Source organism: Betta splendens, chromosome 7 (assembly GCF_900634795.4).
Source record: "Betta splendens chromosome 7, fBetSpl5.4, whole genome shotgun sequence".
NCBI lineage: Eukaryota > Metazoa > Chordata > Actinopteri > Anabantiformes > Osphronemidae > Betta > Betta splendens.
The window spans coordinates 1,791,020-1,813,295 of NC_040887.2; the positions used below are offsets into that span (position 1 = coordinate 1,791,020).

Here is a 22,276-nt window from a genome sequence, read left to right on the forward strand (position 1 = left end):
CGAGACCCACATTTGGAGTCTTAGTATTTAAAATATTTCAACGACATTCAACAAAGAACTTTCTTTTCATATTTCTCAAATTAAAATATGAAATCATTCTATTACATGTCTGCACGTTTTCCACATCCTCCTGCTTTTCTGTATATAATAATTGAAATCACATTTTTATTGACTAACATCTGATCTTTATGAACAGACATATATCGTTATAACACATAACGTTTCATAAAAAAATTTTTCTTTTTATTTCTTCATTAATATGCGGCCTCAGACACTGGAATGCAGGTACAGGGAGGTCAGTATTACATTTGTTTTTTTAACGCCATGTGAGGTAGAAATGTAGGTTTGTGACAAACTTGAACAGAACATGACGATTATTTGAAGAAATACATTTGACATATAAAACTGTAACCATGGGATATTCAGTCCACAAAGTTGGAAAACCACAATCTCTTATGTTCTAATAAGTTCTAATGTGGGAGCTGCTCTTGGTAATAGTAAATATTTTAAAGCCACAGCATTTAAATCTGAAATTCTAATACAGCATTTAGTAAAATGCACTTAAGCTACTTCATGCACTGCAATGCACTATAAAATGTTAACAAAGCTCCCTCTTAGGGCCGACAGCAACAAGATTATAAAACCCTGCTTAAAAACATCATGCACTCATTTTAATGAAATTACATGTACAAAGCTCATTTCACATCAATGCCTCCACAAACAGCCTGTGTGGATTTAACTTAAACATTACAACCAACACATAATTCACAACACTTGATCACTGCCTCTGGTTTACTGGCAACCTCTGGGCCCAGGACAAATGGGAGAGGCTCCAGCAAACTTCAACCCTCAACAGACTAATGGATGAATCATCTTTTGTTTTACATCTGCTTCATTTATCAGTTGTGTTAATGTTGCTGTGGATGCAAAACCTTTTTTACAGTGAGGATGCATTTCTCTGCATGCTCTTCAGGACATTACCACACTTAACAATGTTTTTCTTCCCAACAAGATCTCTCACCCTCGCTCTCTTTTTTTTTTAAATCAGGGAAACCTGCCCCAAAATACTTTAAGTACACTTAGTATCAAACAAGCAAATTTGTTCAAAACAAATTGAAAGTTTTAAGTAAACATACAAAACACAAGTTTTAGTCAGCATGAAAGCAGAGGACCTCCACAAAAGCTGATTGATGTGCACGTAGCAAAATACAAATACAGATGCAAACAAGTACAAAACCAGTAGCTTAGCTACACACAAGTAACCTTTCTGAACCCTAATTTTAAGGGTAAGCAAATTTCATATTAGAAATAATTGCCAGAGATAAATACACATAAAATAGGAAGAAATAAAATAATTGATTGTCGTTGGGGGAAAGATGAGGAGGAGATTGCACAGGTTAAGAAAACAACATATTCATGATAACACAAATAACTACACATAAAGATCAAACTTCAAATCTCTGATGTGGCATTCGGTAAAAAAAGACATTATGGTCAGTTTGACTGGTTAATTTGAGCCAAGAACGCACCGTCTAGTAGCTGTATGCTATACTAGTCCATCTGAATACAGAATAGAACAAGTTCCTGCACCGTCCATATATAAAAAAGTATGCTGAAAAATCACAACTTTATATTCTGAACTGTGTTAGTACATCTTACATGAGATGGTCAATATAAGCTAGTCATAAAATATGTGCTGAACACACAGTAAGATGCATGAAACATTTAGAATATGACCACAGAATAAAGGTTTAGGTTGAAGTGTAAAGTTCATATGTAATGAGCTTGAAGGTGAGCAGTTTGGTACAGCCACAACAAAGTCTTTTACCATTAGGTTCAAAGCAGCTGAGTTTAGCTCAGAAAGGGTTTTCAAACTGCATCAGAGGAGAGAAAACATTCTAAGTGTCATCTTGGTTTTCCAATGTCAGACTGGTAAACTACCAAGGATTCCTGAATGACTTTGCAGCGTGCATCTTCAGAAAACAAGGAGCTACTGCAGTTTAATGTACCAGGGCGTCTGTAATTATTTACTTTTAGGAGTGGATGCGGTGTCATTCTGCAGGGTCCGACTCCTGGCTGTTATACTCGGCTGTCTCCATCTTGAGAATATAGGGAATGATACTGTCAATAGAGACGTTACCTATTAGGCCAGTGAAGAAGAGCTCCTCTGTGATGGTGGAGTTCATGAGGCGGAGGGCAGGGAGGCGAGTGAGGATCCGGGTCAACCTGAGGGAAGAAACAAATAACTGATCCGCAGTCTGACGCTTCACTCACTTTATGGTTTGAGAGGAGAGACGTGGATGCCAGAGATTGGTGTAATGTAGCTGGATGCAAGTCAGTAACAATGCGAGGAACAAGTGGAGTAATGGCAAGAAGCCAGTGAGCTAAGACCTGGACTCTATACTCTATCAGCATTATATGAATAAATGTACACATCAATGAATTTGGTGCATAGAAGTGTATGTAGCTGTATATGTAATTGGATAAGAGCTGACTGTAATTCATGACATGTTACTGTCCAGAAATCTGTTGAGGAGCTTGAGGTTAGACACGTGTGGCTGTACCTGTAGGTGTCGTCTGGATACGTTTTCTGCACGTAGTCTTGCAGCTCCATTAGAGCTTTCTCCTGGAACTTCTCAATCTGCCCACCACTGTCCACACCTGGGTGATCTGAAAAGCCAAACAGGCGCCCCCAGCATAAATACTTCATAAGTTCATCCCGTGGTTTCATTTGTTTGATCCCATGTCTTACCAGGGCTGAACAACACGATCGCCTTCAGGTAGGCATATTCATAGCTGTCGGTCTCCAGTCTCGTCATGCTGTTACAGAACTCCTGGAACTTCCAGATATGCTCCATCACTTGCTTCACCCTCTCTCCTGAAAGCTTGTCTGAGGCAGAAGAAAAAACCCTTTAATGTACACGATCAGAATTTACTGAGTAAATTGCAATCCTGGAAACACTGTATTATGGTGGAACAAAGTTGTGAGATCATGGTATTTCTTGGTTTCCATTTATGTGTGCATGTCCTACTGTGAGGTGATGACGAGGTCTGAGGTCCATACCATCCTGGATGCTGCTTTGTAGGTGGTTAATGATGGCAGCGAGGATGGTGGACAGGTTCATCACATGCGCGCACTGAGCCAGACCTAGTGTAAAAAGTTCATTCCAGCAGGCACGCACCAGACTGGTGTTCGCCTCCGGACTAAAAAAGACAGAGAAAGTTAAATATTAGTGTGGACAAGGGGAATAAGTGCGAAGGATGTTATTTACTTTATGTTGTTATGTTGTGTTATGTGTTTGTTACTTTAGATGCTATGCAAGTCTTATGATTATTCATTCTCACCCAAGGGCTGAAAAGGCCGGGATGGAGCGCGCCCAGTGCATGGACAGGAACAGAAGCCTGGACGCTGACTCACAGATGTAATGTACATTCAGATACTCAGGCATAGGGCTCGGCATAGTGAGCTAAAGAAGAGAAGGGAAAATGATTAGAAGTTAAACTCTGTAGTTTTCCTTTGAGAGGTAAGCTACACGAACACGACGCTCACAGTGCGACTGGTGAATCTTCACTACCACCCACTGACCTTGAAGCCGACATGGTTGTCTGTGAGCAGAGGTCCTTCCACCTCAATGATCGGAGTTTCCTGGTCTCGACCAATCAACTGAATTGTTCCTCCAACACACTGGGCTTTATCTGCCGGGCTCTGTCCAACCCCAGCTTCAGGTGGACTGAAGACTTTAGCCAATGTGTCAAAGGCACTGAGAACAACCCAGAAACAGATTTAAACACTTTTGTTAGTGAGAATCAAACATCACTACTTACATGATGAGAAATGATCCAATGTGCTACAAATTCATAAACTACACCTTCAATCATTGTTGATTGGTATCAACTTTCAGCGGAAACGTTACAAGACACACTCACTGACCGTGTTATCTCACTAGCAGACTGCTCCTCGTGTTGGCTGTCAGGAGTATCTCCATTGTTTAAGTTTTCTTTAAGTGAGTCATTCAAGTTGGCTAATGATGTCACCACATTGGCCAGTGTGCCCAGGTCCCCCTGACCAGACTCCAGCTGTAGGCACATGAAAGGAACAATTTTACAGCAAAGCAGGACCGCAAAGAAGTATTTCCCTTATTTACTGCTGCCTTACAGCGTTACATCCTCAGGCAGGTGCCTACCATCTCAAATGTTTCAAAGGATGGTCAGAGGTTATAACATCTGACATGTATGCTGGAGCCATGAATTTTGGGATTAATCATGTTTGTAATCATCACGTCAGTCCGATTGCCTCTGGATGGAAACTGCTGTGACAGTAATCTAGTGTGCAAAATCATCCTTACCTTTGTGTCAGTTGCCAGCAGCAAAGTTCCATCACTCTGGATGACCGGTTGCTGTATATTAACCAGCATCCCCTGGTCCAGCAGGCTAGATCTGCAAATTAAAAGGACCGTCATTAACACATCAGTGGCTGAACAATAGGTGAGTGTCTTGTGTCCAGGCTTGTCGTACCTTGAGCCATCTGTCTCTGTATCAGAGATAAATGTAGGCGTGGCGATTAGTGGACTGTTTAAATCCTTGCGAATGTAGATCTTTTGAGTGGAGGCAGCACAGTTGGCATGCTTCTCTCTGGGAGCTACATCAATGGGCTTTCTCTCACTCTGCACAGCTGAACACAAACAGTAAGCAGTTATATGCAAATTAAAATTAATTAATTCAATTTCAAATGAAAGGGGTGGAGTAGTAGTGACAGCATCTACAACAAAGGCTGTTTCTTCTTGCTTAAACATAGTTACTTTGTTTAGTTTCATGAATCATTGATTCTCTATACAAATCTAGAGAATGCCAGTTTGGCCTCCATGTACTGAGTATTAGATTGTGGTGCAGACTCACAATCGGTCTTCATCCCCATCATAAGGCATTTCCTGAGCCGACAGAATTGGCAGCGATTGCGGTGGTGTTTGTTGATGACGCAGTCCTGTTTGCTGCGACAGCTGTATGTCAGGTTCTTCCTCACACTTCGCTTGAAAAAGCCTTTACATCCCTCACAACTGACTGCTCCATAGTGACGACCTGAACACAGATGAAGTCAGCCATTGTCTTTCAGCCAGGATCTTTTGGGTAAACTGTCTGCTTTGACACCAGGATCCATCAATCACAAAAAAAACACTTTCACATTTTCTAGGCAGGTTTTAATACCTGAAGCCTTGTCCCCACACACCACACAATACTCCACAGGCTGCGGCCGGCTCAAGTCCCCAGATTGGCCCAAGAGTCTTTCCATTGACACTTGATCTGTGACAATCTGAAAACAAAGGTCAGAGCAGTTTATATTGTGCAAGAATCATAGTTTAACACTGTCTGATCAACGCAGATGTTGCCAATAGTGTTATCACATATTCTACCAGAAAGCAATATTAAGCATAAAAGTGTACCTGTATCCTTCCTGGCATCAGACTCTCTGCAGCAGTGAAAATGAGCTGCTTAGTGTTATGGCTGTCTGGTGAGGTCAGGATAACCTTGCCTGCCCCTGAACTGTCAGCGGTAGTCAGGATGAATTGCTGCTTAGGAGCACTGGACGGGTCCATCGCTGTCACTATCTGGATCTTCTGACCTGTCTGCTGGTCAGTTACAATCTGCAGGCATTGAAGAGAGAGACAGAGAACTTGGGATATGAATATGCACTAGTGGAGCTTAATCAAGCTTATTGTTGGTGTGTTAAAGAACAGAAAGGAGAAATCATCAACAGGCGGCAGCTGTGTCCCGCTATCAACGTCTAACTAGACAAAACCACAGTTACCTGTATTCTCTGTGGCGTTGAAGCTGCCTCCGTAGAGATAACATGAAAATGCTGCGGAGATGCACTCATCGCTGACTCTGTGGGAGGGGACGACGCCTTTATTGTGAAACAAATTACCTGAATTAAAAAGGACTTTAGCGCAAATATAATTCATTATGGTCAGTATTTAAAGTGAATGTTGGTCTCAATTAAATTTAGAAGTAGCAGCTGCACAACACAACCAAAGACAGAATCAGTTATTTGACAAGAACACACAGAATGTAAGAAGGAAACACTGGAATATCAGCACAGTCCTTCATTAAACTCTCCCTCTACAAACTCACCTCAGCCTCATGCTCAGAGTCCATTTTCTGCTGAGAGAGCAGATTCAGGCTGGTTGCTTTTATGATGCAAGGTCATTAGTCAGGTCTGTTTGAAAGGATGCCACAGAATTGCAAACCATCAGAGAGGAGCAGTGATGTTAACGTTGTGGTAACAGAGGACACACTGTAACATTTAAATATTATCTGTGTGACTGGACTCTGGAATCTAAAGAATAACCAATATTTAAACCAACTGGAAGTTTTACATGTCATCATTCCAGACATGACTGCAGTTCAAGTCAATGATATTTAAGTGCAGCTCAAAAGAGAGGGCGCTCATGTCCCTCCGTAAATGACTGTATTTATATGTACATCCGCACATAACTACGTTTTTTTCCATTTTGCAAGGAGAATGCATCAGAATATTTCCCTGGACAGGGAGGCAGAGAACAAATGAAACGTGAACTCTGTGTGCAGTTTGAATCAATGGACAGGCTTTCAGATGTGCTCAGTGTATCACGGTGCTTCAGCAGTCCTCAAATGCAGCCGGTACAATGGCGTCAGATCCGTGCAGTAGTATTGTCTTTAAAGGTTAGGACAAGTGTGTTCAGTGATTACCCTGATCCAAATATCAGCAAAAGGTGGAACCACTAAATATCTCTACACACTTGATCTTGTAATTGTGTTTTGGGTGACATGGCTGCGTTAGTGATGGAACATGCTCTTTCATGCACAGTTTTAATTCTGAATTCTTTGATTTTTACTCCAGTAAAATTAAAAGAGCCAGAAAAAACTGAACAATGTCTCTGCAGCACTCCACAGACTGGTGTTAAGGGGAGGAGCATGCCACTCTTCTCTGTCACTGATTGGCTGAAAATGACGCTCATCATTACCTCGTTCCCCCAAAAGATAACAACACAGAACAAAATGGAGACGCTGGAAATTAGCCAGTAGCGCTGGAGTGGAAGCGTTTGATAAATATAATTGGATATTTTCCATTACAGGCAATGAACCAAGTAACTGTTATAACGCTGGTAGTAAATATAAAAATGCAACTTTGATGAATAAAGTCGAAGTCATGTATGTTGTTTCGACCCTGGATGGCAAAGGTAAAAGGGTTGAGTTCATCTGCAGAGTCCAACCTGCCGACGTTAGCTAGCTGTTCAAGCTAGTTAATAACGGACAAGTAGACGCAGCATGAGCCGCAGTGACCGCTGCCGTCCAGCCCGTGGACCTGTCATTTTAGCATATTTGAACTGGCTCCGATTAAGTGGACAGTAGTGTGAACTACATGATGTCACTGCCTTCAAAGAGTTTTAGCGCCTTCAGGCGGCTCCTTCCGCGGAGCAGGAGCTGCCGGAGTCGGGCAGGAAGGCAGCGCCGCATCGGCGAGCTAACACGCTAGCCGGGAGATTAGCTGCGCTACTTTATCATCCGGTATCTCACGGCGCGTTCTAGGGTTTTCAGTCCGAGGCTCAGACTTACCTTCGGGAGACTGCGGTCACGGACTAGGAGCTCTCTGATATTTTATAAAATATTTGTTTTGGTTTTCTTCTGTTAAAGGTCATAGTTCGTGACCCCGTACCGCCGGAGCATTGATGATGGTTAAGGTTTTTTTTTTCTCCTTCCTCTCTGTCGCCCCACGCGCCGCCATCCCCCCTCCCTCCTCTGCGCAAGCCAGACGGCGGTGACGTCATTGTGTCTGAATATTTATTTATATATTTATTTGCATATTTCTTCAATAATGCTAAGCAATAATATCACATTAATGTTTGCAAAGTTCAATGTCTTGTATGTTAAAATATCTCACATTTTTAAATGCCACTTGAATAAATTCAGATTTTTTTTAAATTGTTTGTTTGATGCATACATTTTTTTCTGCATGCCTAAACACTTTGATGTGACATTTAGCCTTTCATTGACAGGTTTGTATGTAAACGTAATAGCTGTTTTATTTAAAGCTGCTAATGTTTAGCAGTCATTTGTTCTAAGAGCTGTCTCTCTGTTAAACTCTGCTGCGCTATAATTTGCACAACTGGTCAGATCAGAGAAATACTTTCAATACTGGTCTGTTTCATGGTTATGCATTGGACTATTCATATCTGCACAATCTGCACCCAACCTAGTTTACGCCACAAACGTTGCTCATTGCACTACTGGACCTCTGGAACTCCTTGTGTCATTTGCGCCCTGATCTGTATACTCATATGTCCACATATGTTCATCTGCACTTATTACCTGATTCTTTACACTCTCTACATATTGCACTTCACTGTAAAGTTTGCACATTTAACCTAAAGTAAATGTGAAGTAAATCTGTTTGCTGAACACTGCTCTTCTTGTTAGATCCAAATTGCCTTTCGTTCACTTGTACTTGTGCAATGACAATAAAGTTGAGTCTGACCTAATCTAATCTACCCTTTTTACACAATTGGTCCATGCAGATATTTGTGGTCAGTGATTATACACATTGAACATGTTGACTTCACCATGTTTACTTTTGAATCAGACACAAGACAAACAAGGAATTGCATCTGGTCCGGCCCCCATCTTTTCATATGTTCAGATAATTTCTTTTCCCTTTTGTAATACTCATTTACTGCTACTTTGGCTTCACCTGAAGCCTCTCCCAGCTCTCACTGGGCTGTTTCCTGGCCAGGTCACATCAGATCTCTGTTTTGCAGACAGATATGTATGTAAAAAACATGGTCTGACTAAAAGCTCAAACTTTTGATTTTGATACCATGATTTGTTGTGTGTTGCTTGTTCATGATCTAAACATGGGGTATAGGGTTAAGAGTTGTGAGGAGCTGGAGCCTGTCATATTTTACTCATGAGTTAGTCTCTCAATTGAATTATTTTTTATCAAGACATGGAAGTTTAGCAAAATTATAGCTGTAATAAAATTCACGTTCATCAACTGGAGACACTTTTTTCTGTATCCGCTGCCTTACAAGGATCGACCGCTTTCATGGACTTTTGCATCAGAACAATAAAGAACTGCCCCAGTAAGAAAGCTGGTGTCGCCACGTGGCCGCTGGGTGGCGCACAACTACCACGAGGTATCCAATCAACACGCGCATAGCTCCGCACTACGTGGAACCTGATTTCCAAAGATCAAACAACGCTACTAGACAATTGCCTTTAGGTCCTTTTAAGAGATGCACGTGAGCACAAATGTGGGCTGTTTGGTGTAAATATGCAGTTCGCTTTTAACCCCACGGTGCGCGGGCTTTTGCCAGGACATGACGCGCAGCCTGCATGAAGCAGAGGTCATCTAACCGCACCAGGAGCGAGCCGTTCTCACAGGCAGCTGCGGATCATCGCACGACATATTGGCGCGCAGCGGCGGGCGGGGACCGCCTGCGGCTGCTGCCGAATCGACCGGTCCTTTTGCGCAGCTGCACACCGCACTTTTTTTAAAGCAGAGAGGCTTGCGGCACGACGCCACCCCATTGCGCCCTCGCTCTCATCTGATTTCTTCGGGGAACGAGATCTCGAGTGGCATGAAAGCGAAGGAAGGCGACGACTGAAGGCTTTCATCCGCGGAGACGAAGCAGCGGCGCCGGCAGCGGGGCTCGGTCATGGTCGGACGCGGACTGTGGGTATGTAAGCATCGGCTCGGAAAGCGGGGCGGCCGCCCGGGGGTCCTGCCTTTTGTGTGCGCGGCCGCAGCGGCCGCAGCCTTGCTGGCTCTGCTCTTCGTGGACTTGATCGAGTCATGGGTCACCTCCATGAACATGAACACGGCCACGGAGCCGCGCGCCGGCGGCTACCCCCTGCAGAGCGTCCCTCCCACCAGAGCCGACGAATTCCTGCTCATGCCCAGTCCCCTCGTGTGCCAACGTGCTAAGCCTTACCTCATCACCATGGTTACCTCAGCTCCTGCCAATCAAGTGGCACGGGAAGCCATCAGGAAAACCTGGGGAGGGGAAGTGGATGTAAGGGGCTTGCGGGTCATGACCCTGTTCATGGTGGGCGTGGCCACGGACCCTGGACTGGCCAAGCTGCTGATAGAGGAAGCTCGGGAACAAGGGGACCTGGTTCAGGGCCGTTTCCTGGACACCTACTCCAACCTCACCCTAAAAACCCTGTCCATGCTGGGCTGGGTCCGACGGTTCTGTCCTCAGGCTCACTTCATGGCCAAAGTGGATGACGATGTGCTGTTCAACCCCAGCACCCTCCTGCACTTCCTCAACAAGAGCCGTAACCCTTATGAACAAGGGGACCTGTACCTGGGCAGGGTACACCTGCGCGTGGCTCCGGACCGTGACCAGGACAGCAAGCACTACCTCCCTGCAGGGGCCTATCCTCCCTCTGTCTTCCCAGACTATTGCAGTGGTACTGCTTATATTCTGTCTCGCTCCGCATTGCTCAAAATTTCCCTGGCAGCCTCTGCATCGCCTTTATCCACTCCGCTGCCCCCCGAGGATGTGTTTGTGGGCCTGTGCGCTCGGACTGCTGGGGTGCTGCCCTCGCACTGCCCGCTGTTCTCTGGCGGCCCAGGTGTTCCGTACGGACGCTGCTGCTACCAGGCAATGGTGTCCATCCATCACATCGCTCCCAGGGAAATGCTGCAATACTGGGCCGAGGTTCATTCATCGCCTCCCTGCTCCTGGCTGAGTCTACGCGCTTCACTGGGAATGTGCAAAGTCAGGTCCATGCTGGGGTCGGTCCTGGGGCTGGAGCTCGGCCTGTGAGCTCCACTAATGAAGAAAACTGGACTCGATGGCCTGCGCCTCGCTTTAAATACTGTGAATAGCACAAGTGCTCTTCAGGCTGTGTGCGATGAGAGAATTTCACTTTATATTTATAGCTTTATTTTTTTAAGCTAAAGTTTTGACCAGCTTTTTCTGCAAAATGAGGAAGATTAGGTTGATGTATGGGGAATGTCGCAGTACTGTTTGACTTGTCTTTAGACTGTTCGAGCATTCTGCATTATTCCTGACAAATATTCTAGATGTACAACAAAAGACACTGGCATGCTGATAGTACACAATAGAAACACTGCAACAGCTTCTGATGAATGCTCCAACACAAATGCACTGATTCAATGTTAAAGGCTGCAGGTGTCATTTATGTGACACATCACTAGGTTTTTATTTTGGACTTTAGACTTTGGTGCAATGACAGTTTTTAGATTAGATCCGTAATCGCATGCATCCATAACAGGTCACACCAGATTTACATAGCAAATAAGGAAGTAATAATTAACTACAAGCCATTAAGACTGAAGTCAGTTCTGGAACCGAATTCATGTCAGGCATATGGTGACATTTGACAGAAATATTACCTTGTGTAATGTGTAAATGAAAGCCTCCACTTATCTGTGTGTAAGTGAAGACAAGGCCAGTGTTCTCACACTCGGGACACCGGGTTAGGGCACGTCCTTGTCTCTTTAAGACAAATACATGTGTAGAAATACATCAGACTACTTGTTGTTTATCATATTTTTCTTTACTACTAGTGAAATGAAACAAAGGAGTCTAATAAGAATATTTTGACTTCTGAGACGAGAACATGACGCAATCTGAAAAGAATGTTGCAACATGAGAGCTGGCGACGGCATCACTTCCTGACTCGTTATCTCTTACATCGAAGTTCTTCAAATTTCCACCATGTCCCCATTTTTTAATTTATCAAAAAATACTTTTAGAAATTAAACAATAAAGTGAGCTTATTGCAGCACATTAGTATTTTATAATCTAAACTTTATTTGAAAGGGGCAGGGGTTAAAGGGACAAAGGGGAAAGTGGACAACAAACAGCAGTGAAGAGACAAAAATGCAAGTGTTTGTTTTGGCCTTTTCTTTGCATTACAGGATCACTTAAGTCCCAACCATCTCCTATGATTATATACTGACATACATGCCAGCTGAGCCACTACCTGTTGTGTTTCACATCAAAGTGAGACAAAAAAAAAACCAACAGGAATAAAAGTGTTTATCGAAACATAGCACATTCTTAAAAAGTTTCGTACAGTAGGTTCAGATTCATTTATTTTATTTCTCAAAACATTTCAGTTAACAATCAAATCTAAGTTCTCCATTTTGATAGACAAATTAGACATGTCGGCCACAGTCACGTGAACAGGAAGCGCTTCAGGCCGCAGGAATGAAACCCAACTGCTCCACCAATGCACTCAGCACAGAGTATTGATCTGTCTGTTATCCATGAGGACGAGTCCCCATTGGCATCATCACGCAGAATCTCTGCAGTTCGTATTTGCTTTCAGCAACAGGAACGTGTCCTCTGCAATAAGCTCACAGTTCAGTCCCACAAAATGTAGTTGGTTGGTCTTGGAGCTGCACCAAGGCTTCCTTTCTTCTACTTCCTGAATCGGTCCAGAGCAGCACTCTTCTCAGATAATGCTGTTTTCTGCTTTTTCTGCTGCACTCTCTTTCTTTCATCCTTCAGTTTTTTCTCCACTGCTTCCTTGATTACATCCTGCAGACAAACAGGTTAGGAGAGATAAGCCCTGCAGTGCAGATACATCAGGACAAATTACTGGTGTAATTCATTCTATTTTTATGGCTTACTGACCCTCTGATCTTCGTGAGCAACCTTTTTCTTCCGCCTTTCAACAGCACCAGCAGAACTTCGACCCTTTTTCTTAAATCTGGGAACAAATTTTTCTTTGGCAAGTGGGTCATATCCCTGAGAAGAAGAAAACAGCCTTTAAGGTTGCAACTAAATAAAAATATAATCAGTATCTATTACCAGAGAGATGTGCATCTTATAGTTGAATGCATCAACACACTAACCAGAGCTTCGACTCTGTCTTGGTGCCTTTGCGCCATATTTGCCCTGTCAACATATCCCAGCTGATTGGGGTCCAGGCTAATAAGCTCTGGCTGAATCTTCTCCAGGAGGGCCTTGACCTCCCATTCCTGTCTCTGCTTGGCACTGCGGAATGGATTTGCATCAAATCCATCAAAGTTGGGCTCACCAGCACCTGTGAGTAAATGTAGAAGATAAATTATAGTTATGGTGAAAACAAAGTGTAGTTCATTAGAAAACACTAAGTTTAGCAAAAACATTTTTCATACAATCACAGTAAACTTAGTAACCTAGTTTCTATTCCTTCATTGTTCAGTCTACTTTTGAAAATGAGCATGAGGAGAAATCACTCCAGACCTGGTATGAGCATGCTGGTGAAACCCTCCCCATGACCGACCCCAAGAACATCCTCAAAGGGACAGAAGTGCAGGCCCCAGACTGCTCCCCGCACTCTGTGAGCCATGTATGGTTTAGTCACTGGCGTGCTCCACACATCCCGGTACACCTGCAGGGAGATTGTTATTGAGGACACATTGAAACCAAGTCAATACTTGTGTAGCCCAAATAAAAATAAAGCTGACAACTATTGTAGATGCCTACATATGTATAAGCAATCATTCAAAATAGGGCGAGCAAAATTCTTTTCTTGTATGATAAGGCTTAAGCAGCCACTTCCCACAGATCACATACATTTCTACGCTGACTACTGTAGTTTGACTTCCTTAAGAAGTGACACTGTTCAGAAAGAACATTTTGGACAGTTTTGAGTTAAGATTGTCTTTGGTGTCTGCCACCTGCCTAACAGGTGCACACAGCCTAAACCAAACAAAGGTAAAGTAGAATGCATCAGTTCATTATCCCACAGTAAGGGGGTGATCATGACCTGAACAACATCCCCTGTAGCTGCAGACAGCAGCCCCCTCTGGCTCAGTGACAAACAGGACGCTCCAGCAGGAAGGAAGTACGACTTCAGGGGCTTGAAGGCTCTAATGTCATAGACCTTCATCTTTTTGTCCATGCCAGACGTCACCATGTATCTGTAGAGACAAAAGCATCACAACCTCAGAACATACGTTGACAAACCCGCAGTTAACGGGTCACTACAGGGAATGCTATTAAACATTACTCGTGTAGTGTGACGTCATTGCACCATGTACAGGATGTGGCTTCACAAGACCTTCACTTCCTGTTTGTTACACATCAAGCTACTTTTAAAGTCTAGGAGCAGATTCTAATTTCAGATTCTGTCTACACAGATAAAAGATCTACATGATTACTAGTCATACAGTGACCTGTTTTCACTGCCTGGACTCAAATCTTATTGATCAGTTTTGCTTGTAAAATCTTTTTTTTTACAGCATGTCGTACTTTCTTCCAGTGAGTGTCGGAGTATTTGCTGCCCCCTGGTGGCAAACGTTTAAGCCTGGAGAAAACTGAAAACATACAGTATACACTCTGGTAGTACTGTTGATATTTGCTGTGTGCCTGAGACTTTACATACAATGCTCGAATCTTAAAGTGACTCACGTCCCCGTCTTGTCCACAGCAACAGATCGCACACCACCCTGGTGGCACAGCAACTTCACAAGGGCTTCTTTCTGGTTGGGTGACCAGAGGGTGACCGTGCCATTAGGGTGGCCCAGGTGGATGATGGCATTTTGAGAGTTCTGGCACATCACGTCGAGGCGACCTGACTTGGTGCAAATGGCAGCCACCTCCTTTCCCACAGACACGTCAAGGTACTGCAGAAAACCTGTAGCACTCTGGGGAACGTCAGCAGAAAGGCTTGTCAGATAGATTAACATGTCTGCTTTCTTTTTAAACTAACAGGTCAAAAAGAAAGTATTTCAAAACTTTAAGAATAATTAATAATTAAAGTAACTGCAGAACTGATCTCATGAGTGTCATTATGTTCATTGCTCCTCAATATCAATAATAGTCATCTCTACATCCACGTGAGACTGCCAACAGAACACACACTATTTGGTTTCAATTCTAGTTAAGAGGGTGTGAAAATAATATAACAAAAGAAAAAGAACTTGAACACATTTAGTTCTGATAATATTCTACAGTGTTGAAAACTATAATTTATCTATAAAGTTAATACAGGCAAGATGCCACTGAACTCACCGCTGTGGCGAGCAAAAAGTGGTAGGGAAGAAACTGCATACGGAGGACGTCATTGAACTTGCGGATGCAGTGGAGCTCTATTCCCTTAGAGTCATATATGTAAAGCCACTTCTTCTGAGCCACCGCATACATGGCTTCTGTGTGGAGCCACCTAAACAAAGCCAGTAAGAAGGTTGACAGTAGCTAGTAGATCAAGCAGAGGAGCAAGAAATTGAGATCAGTACTTTGTGTGATGATTTTGTTCTGACTTACTTGACATCATTGACAGACTCCATCACATTTATCTCACACATCAGCTGTTTGGTCTGCCAGTCTATACAAGCAACGTGGCCCCTCCTGCCACCAAGCAGCAAGTGACTGTGTACAGGAAAAAAATTATATTAATGATAGATAAAATCGATCACATCGATGATGTGCGGTAAAAAGTCTTGTTTAATTTCATAAATATCTGGAGGCTAGTTCTCTTAATGTTGTGCTAATTGCAGCTTACTAATATTAAATGTAATACTCATTGTTCCCAAAAACCCTGAAAGAAGATAAATACTACAGTGTGCTAGTGTTACACTGACCGTCCAGTCTTATTGTAATCCAGGCGATATGGTCCAAACTGAGAGAGTTTCAAATTAAAATACTGAGGAAGAAAATAAAGAGAGAAAATAAGCACAGCTTAACAAAATGCAACATAAATTAAACTGTACAATTGAAGCTTGACAGTGCTCCACCTTTGCTCCAGATGTTATATCCACAGCCTCTGCAATATCTTCCTGTGATATAGTACATGTGTCTTCATCTTCATCTCCTTCCAAAAACCTGAGATTACAAGGAACCACGTCACAGCAAAGCTTTCAGGCATTCATGTAGCAGTTGTGCAGGCTGTGTTTATAAGACATTACCCCGGTTCCTCTGGGAGTAGGACGTCGACCCGAGCAGCATGTTCCTGGGCCATTTCTGAATCTTTTTTTGTGCCAGTTATTATGCGTTTCAACTTTAAATTGTTGCGATGGGGCTTCAACTAAAGATTAAAAATGTAAGGTGAATGTAGGAAAAGACAATTATGATGACTAGAAATTTTCTTTTTTTTACCTTTTTAGATCTCTCTCTCTTGAACCTCTGCACCCTGTCCTGTCTAACAGGAGCAGGCCCAGGGAACGGGTCGGCTTTCTGAGCGAACAGGGAAAACGCACGAAATGGACTCAGTTGCCAAGACAACATTCGCAACATTTCTCTCATTTTAACACAAGGTTTTGTTTAAAAACAGTAATAACAGCAACATGCTAAAACACAAGCACCGTTACATGTATTTAGGCTCCTGCATTTACAACGATACCACCTCTGCCAGACGGTATCTGGGGGCAAGACTTAAAAACGTCTCAACGAATGAAGTGCACACTTTTTTTTGCGTTGTCACACAGCAGGAGCAGGTCACACATGCATAACTTTGACTCTCACCCCTGAAATGGAACTCTTCGGAGCATCTTCTCGTTGCCCCTCACGCTTTCTTTTCTTTGTAGGTTTTTCCCCATGCTGTGCTTTTAGCCAGTAACGAGCCGGGCGCTTCTGCAGAGGAGAAAACAACGTAGTGTTAGTAAAATCAGTCAGTTTGGTGAGTATGTGTGAGAGGCAGCGCGAACACTACAGCACTATTAGCGTTAGCAAAGGAGTGACGATAACGTTGTTTCTGCCCGTTTAAATTCCTGCATCACATACGTGTAGACGAACAAAAGTGTAACTAGGCTACAGCGATGCATTCTACAATGTCATTTACTTTTGAAGGTACCTTTTCTTTTTTTCCCACGTGTGCCTTCTTTACCGTGGCCTCGCCGGCTGACGCCATGTTTGTTGTATACGTTTTGCACTTCCGGTGACGTCACATGCCACACGCAACTTCCGCTTTAACCTGCTATTGAAAGATTAACTATAATAAATAATAATAATAATAAAGTTGAATTTAAAAAATAATCAAACGTGTGTCTGAAACATTTGTGCAAGAGCAAATTAAAAGTCGATCCAATTTTTATTGTCATATATATTCCGAAAATATTCGGAAGCGTTACCTAGCAACACATTATGACACCGTTTCGTTAACAAAATCTTGAAATCAAGACATTGTTACATCACAAGTCAAGCAGTTTTGACTGACCACAGGTTAACGTATTCATAGGCAACAAAGTTGTTTTAACGTTTTATACATATTCACAAATTCATATTCTTCGGTCCTAACGCACATTTACAACACGCGTGTTTCTGACAAATAATCTAAAGCAAAGAAAGCAGTGGGAAAACAAGAAGCGTAGCTTCCAGCAGGTCCGTGCATGTCTAGAACCCTGGCCGTTGAAAAGAATGACATCCAGAAACCCAAGGGTGCAGGGAAGTGGAATGCACACACAATCCGGCTGTGAACAGATGGAAGTCATCAAAGAGACGTTCCCGCTGTTGTTACAGCTTCTGTTGCATTTCAATGGCTTGAAGGAGGGACTGGTGAAAAGGTGGTTACTGTTAAACAGCGTCCTATCAAATCCTCTCCTATAGTTATTTGAGGAGCTGTGGTTTTGTGGCCAAACATAGGAAGTGCTACAGCTGCACCATCTACAGGCGACTGTAGACTTGTTTTTGTTTGTTTATTCAACAATGAAAAGCCAAACTTCACACACATCTAAATTTCTAAAGTTTCGTGTGAAATCAGGAGGTGAAAGATGACCCCCTCCGTGCAGAGGACCGGGCGTGGGCTGAACCCAAATCTCACTGGGCACAGAGCCACAGAGGAGGAGCTACAAAACAAAAAGGGTCCGAAAAGGAAAAGGCTGCTCAGCGACTGTGGACAGAACCAAAATCACAGGCGCCGTAACAATGAGCATGTTGGCCGAAATAGACAAGGTAGGCTGCACCAGGCCTCACTTAGCTTTGATGTGTTGTGCATGTCTCTTCTCTTGCAGTGTAATGCTGGCCTGAGGCCTCATTGTACAGGCCAGTGCACACATTGTAAAGCGAGAGCAGATTAAGACTCATGACCTGATTTTACTATTAAGCATTTTACAGCTGCTTATTCTTTTAACAGCTCAAATTGCCTCGACCAGAGCTCTTCGATTTCCATGGAGTGCAAATGATTCACTACTTCACAGACAACTGGGAGGCTGTCCAAAACTTTCAGGCCAGGCCAGATGATATACTTATTGCTACTTACCCCAAAGCAGGTGAGTCCACAAACACAGGAAGTCACTGCAAATGTTTCATAGAGCTATAGATCTGCTCCCTCTCCTCAGGAACCACATGGGTGTCCTGCATCCTGGACCTGCTCTACTTTGGTCAGACGTCTCCAGAGCGTCAGACGTCCATTCCCATCTATGAACGAGTGCCTTTCCTGGAGATGTTTTTCCCTCCTATCCTTTCAGGTTCAACTACTACACACTTACTACACTTATTCTAGATTTCACTGAATCTAAAATGTTCACACATCTTTAATAGTATCATACGCTTTGCTAAGTTGCTCACTATAGTATCCAGGTCTTTATTTTGCTATATGTTTTCCTACTGTCTCCCTGTAGGAGCTGATCAATTAGAGAAGCTCCCCACGACTCCTCGACTCATTAAGACTCATTTTCCAGTCCAGTTTGTGCCGAAGTCCTTCTGGGAGCAGAACTGCAGGGTAGAGTACAGCCCTTCCTGTTTTGTTATGTCGTCGTCTGATCACTGCAGGAACGAGGCACCACGACAAAGTAATTGCGAGCAGTAGCAGCGTTCTTGTCTGTGTGTTCTACAGGGCGTGGAGTAAAAGAGGGCATGCTGTAATTAAACTTACTACTACTCTGACCACATTTTTAGTTAACTAGGATAATAGTAAATGACTTACTAGTAGGAGGTTCACTCTTTGTATCTAAAATAATACATAAACAGTCATAAATTAGAAAAGGAAGTATTATTTATGTAAGTTTGGTTCTTTGCTGATCTTACTGCTAATCTTGCAGCTTCTACTGTCTCTACCTATTTTGTGACGTTTCCATTGTTTTTTCTGTGCAGATAATCTATGTGGCCCGGAATCCCAAGGACAACATGGTGTCCTACTTCCATTTTGATTGTATGAACTGTGTTGAGCCGGATCCTGGAGACTGGAATAGCTTCTTCCAGAGATTCATGGAGGGAAAGAGTATGTTTGAAGTAGAATGTACAGAAATGGAGAAACTCACATTTCCTCCATGTTACTAAAGTATTGTGTGATGTCGTCAGTGGTGTTTGGATCCTGGTACGACCATGTGAGTGGATGGTGGAAGAAGAAACAGACATATTCAAACATCCATTACATGTTCTTTGAAGACCTGGTGGAGGTAGTTGTTGTTGCAGGTTCTCTTCTTTTTCAAGCTGCTGTCCTCCAGCAGGGAATAATACTGCAATCATACGGTTTTATTTTCAGGATACTGGACGGGAAATAGACAAACTCTGCAGTTTTCTCGGTTTGTCTCCTTCAGCAGAGGTGAAGCAGCAAATTACAGGTGAAGTGCAGTTTGACAACATGAAGAAGAACAGCATGGCCAATTATTCTACAATACCAGTCATGAATTTCAAAATCTCCCCCTTCATGAGAAAAGGTAGAGTAAACAGTCAAGTTACGCGCTACAAGAAACAGACAGTATATCTGCGATTGGCTAAAACATTTGACTTCTTCTCTGCAGGGAAAGTTGGTGACTGGAAAGAACACTTGACTGTGGCTCAAAACGAAGAGTTTGATAAAGACTTCAGGAACAAAATGAAGGAGCCCACTCTGCAGTTTCGCACTGAAATATAAAGACCAGTCGGAGCGTTTACATTTAGACTCAACGTGAAAATCAAGTTATTATTTGAATTAACTGCTATATATATATTATTAAACATATTTGTATCTAATCTATATTAAAGGTCCCTGCACATGCAAAATTCGATTTTTGGACATTCTGGTAGATTTATATGACTCCCTGGTTCATGTTAAGACACTCCTGGTGTGTTAGAAGTACATTCTCTACTTGTTTCACATTTTGCGACTTTATCCAATCAGGTTCTGGAACGTTCGGGAGGACTGTCTACGTCTACAGTCTTTTGACCACTCACAGAACCAGCTCTAGCCCCGCCACACGCACTGTGATACGAACTGACATGGGGCCATTAGGGTTCAGAAAGTGCTCCGTTGTTGGCTGTTCCAATCAGCATCGCAGCCTTTTCATTTTAACAGCGGAGCGAGAAAGGAGAACTTTATGGATTCATTTAGTTGTACTAGCTCCAGTCCTGGATCATCAACCATACATGACAGTGTCACGGAACGGCAGAGAGAGGACCCAAATGCACAGTGCTGACGCCGTAGACAGATGGTGTGCGTAAAAGGGCTTTAATACAGAAATCGTAGTCACTAACAGTCCAGGTCATTCACGTATGGGCACAAGGATTGAGGCACAGAGGGAGCAGGCGTAATCAGGTCCAGTTAACAGGCAGGGTTCAGTAACAGAATAAACAGAGTACGGTACCGGTCAGGATCAGGCGAGAAACAGCGGTCGGGAAACTCGGAACAGGGTCGAAGACGAGGTAAACTGAAACTAAATGCTGGACGATGACGATCTGGCGCATAACTGAGGTAACAGGTGGCGGTTAAATGCTGGCGGTGATTACTAATAACAGACAGGTGTGTGTAATGAGACCGGGACGTGAAACGGGAACTAACCAGATGAAAACAGAAACCGGAAGTACTACCAAAATATAACAGGAACCAAAACTTAAGTGAAAACAGAGTCCTTCAGAATAAATGCCAGAAACAAGAAATAAAACGACAAGCAAAAACCCAGATTGTGACAGACAGTAGATTTGGCAACTGGTTCAGGCAACTTGTGGTAAGGTTTATCGAAATTTTAATAGCAAATACCCTGTCCCATTAATAAAAGTATTAAACACATGCAACATCTTGACAGCAAGAGTTGTTGTCACACCATTTCTCTGTAGGCATTCACTGATCCCACATTGCTACTCAATTACAGACAAATACAGAAAAAAATAAGCTCCAGCTAAAGATCCCATTATGGAGAAATTATTTTGACACAGCAGCAGCACAAGAAAGAAAAAAAACATGTAAAAATGAGTTTATATTAGTTAATCGAGCTATGCTCCCAAACAAGCTGTAGTTGTGTTATGAATATTCTTTTAATTAATTCAGACTGCGTATTGGCAACCATTACTATTAGTGTTAGCAGCCGCTAATCAAGTTGCGTATTATATAAATCAATAAATTAAATTAAATGTGAATGGACACCTTACTGAAACATCAAGGTCCAATTCTTTACTTTTTATGTTAGGGTCCAAGATTAGAGATTTCCTCTGAACCATTCCTATTGTGTTTTGATGTTTCCTTTTTGACCTTTAACCAATGTGATGTTTGTTTGACAGTAATTAGACTCCTTTTTTGCCTCCAAGCAATTAATTATTTGTTACCTTTTTTTAATTTTAATTCAATGATATATGATATATTTTTTTTATTTTCATATGTTGCAGAGTTTTTTATTAACCCAAAGTTATTTTTACAACCTTAGATTAGATTAACTACATAACTGAGCTGGTTAGTATCAGGCATGCACTATTGCTACATATTCCCACAGTTCCTGGTTAAATGTCTAGCTACTTTAGTTGTGCCTTTGTCTGACCATACATAATCTGCTGACTCAGCTGACTGAGCAGCTGATTATTTGTCCTTTGCTTGAGCAACACTGTATCAGTGTAACAGTTGATGTATTGGACTGAAGAGTTACTGCAGTCAGATAAAACTATGTCACACATTACAGCAGATTCAACATCTGAAGGAAGAGGACAATAATAAGAAAGAACAAAGGTCTGGACCACAAATGAGAGGCTTTGGGTGGGATAGGACTTTATTAATCCCACAATGGGAAAATTCTTTTGTTTTATTGTCATAGGCTTTGCAGATTTAGAAGATCATTTATTTTTATTTAAAATGTGACACAACACATAATAAACCTCTAAACAACTGTAAAGTAGCTCAGTCCAGTGTTTGTGAAGGGTTTGTTTGAATTCCCTCCTACGTTCATTGCATTGTATAGAGGTCATAAAGGGTTAGTGAACAGGGAGAGGTTGAACTTGGGACTGAGCCACGGAGGCAGCGATGAAAAACCAGCAAGGAGAAGATTAAAAATAACAGCAGTTGCTAAACCTACTGTACCAAAGGCGAAGAACGTGAAACCAGTAGTAACCATAATGTCGTTGGATCCAGATAAGGTTAGTCTGCCTGTCTGTCTTCT

General features: G+C 42.6%; 4 protein-coding genes and 1 long non-coding RNA gene across 8 annotated transcripts; 3 read left to right on the forward strand and 2 right to left on the reverse strand.

Annotated features, from left to right (window-relative positions):
• Positions 1 to 216: 216 nt before the first annotated feature.
• Positions 217 to 7,749, reverse strand: nr2c2 (nuclear receptor subfamily 2, group C, member 2). Of its 4 annotated transcripts, none has more exons than XM_029155366.3 (15): positions 7,591 to 7,749; positions 6,127 to 6,211; positions 5,804 to 5,899; positions 5,439 to 5,639; positions 5,203 to 5,308; positions 4,897 to 5,076; positions 4,516 to 4,672; positions 4,347 to 4,437; positions 3,932 to 4,077; positions 3,587 to 3,761; positions 3,346 to 3,467; positions 3,065 to 3,204; positions 2,753 to 2,890; positions 2,565 to 2,670; positions 217 to 2,226 (listed from the first exon to the last, which is right to left on the reverse strand). In XM_029155366.3, the coding sequence occupies exons 2-15, from the start codon at positions 6,148 to 6,150 to the stop codon at positions 2,052 to 2,054; spliced, it is 1,857 nt and encodes a 618-aa protein (XP_029011199.1). In that variant the 5' UTR covers positions 6,151 to 6,211; positions 7,591 to 7,749; the 3' UTR covers positions 217 to 2,051. The 4 variants fall into 4 exon arrangements, 3 of the variants coding, with proteins under 3 accessions (XP_029011199.1, XP_029011200.1, XP_029011202.1); XM_029155367.3 differs by having other exon boundaries at positions 5,804 to 5,880; positions 7,591 to 7,748; XM_029155369.3 differs by lacking the exon at positions 6,127 to 6,211 and having other exon boundaries at positions 5,804 to 5,880.
• On the forward strand, positions 7,029 to 7,956 carry LOC129604374 (uncharacterized). Its single transcript, XR_008695191.1, has 2 exons — positions 7,029 to 7,214; positions 7,669 to 7,956. It is a non-coding gene; the product is annotated as an uncharacterized LOC129604374 (long non-coding RNA).
• Positions 7,957 to 9,161: 1,205 nt separating this feature from the next.
• On the forward strand, positions 9,162 to 11,536 carry b3galt4 (UDP-Gal:betaGlcNAc beta 1,3-galactosyltransferase, polypeptide 4). Its single transcript, XM_029155454.3, has one exon. It carries the CDS (start codon positions 9,690 to 9,692, stop codon positions 10,803 to 10,805), a length of 1,116 nt encoding a protein of 371 aa, XP_029011287.1. The 5' UTR covers positions 9,162 to 9,689; the 3' UTR covers positions 10,806 to 11,536.
• Positions 11,537 to 12,085: 549 nt separating this feature from the next.
• Positions 12,086 to 18,341, reverse strand: wdr46 (WD repeat domain 46). The gene is made up of 15 exons (XM_029155381.3): positions 18,196 to 18,341; positions 16,792 to 16,914; positions 16,464 to 16,571; positions 16,098 to 16,175; positions 15,908 to 16,026; positions 15,737 to 15,824; positions 15,584 to 15,645; positions 15,267 to 15,371; positions 15,015 to 15,165; positions 14,412 to 14,647; positions 13,768 to 13,921; positions 13,242 to 13,389; positions 12,869 to 13,059; positions 12,648 to 12,761; positions 12,086 to 12,551 (listed from the first exon to the last, which is right to left on the reverse strand). The coding sequence occupies exons 2-15, from the start codon at positions 16,846 to 16,848 to the stop codon at positions 12,432 to 12,434; spliced, it is 1,731 nt and encodes a 576-aa protein (XP_029011214.1). The 5' UTR covers positions 16,849 to 16,914; positions 18,196 to 18,341; the 3' UTR covers positions 12,086 to 12,431.
• LOC114858329 (cytosolic sulfotransferase 3-like) lies at positions 17,552 to 19,924 on the forward strand. Its single transcript, XM_029155478.3, has 8 exons — positions 17,552 to 17,888; positions 18,070 to 18,205; positions 18,275 to 18,403; positions 18,557 to 18,657; positions 19,029 to 19,155; positions 19,236 to 19,333; positions 19,420 to 19,594; positions 19,679 to 19,924. The coding sequence occupies exons 1-8, from the start codon at positions 17,862 to 17,864 to the stop codon at positions 19,789 to 19,791; spliced, it is 906 nt and encodes a 301-aa protein (XP_029011311.1). The 5' UTR covers positions 17,552 to 17,861; the 3' UTR covers positions 19,792 to 19,924.
• The last annotated feature ends 2,352 nt before the right edge of the window (positions 19,925 to 22,276 follow it).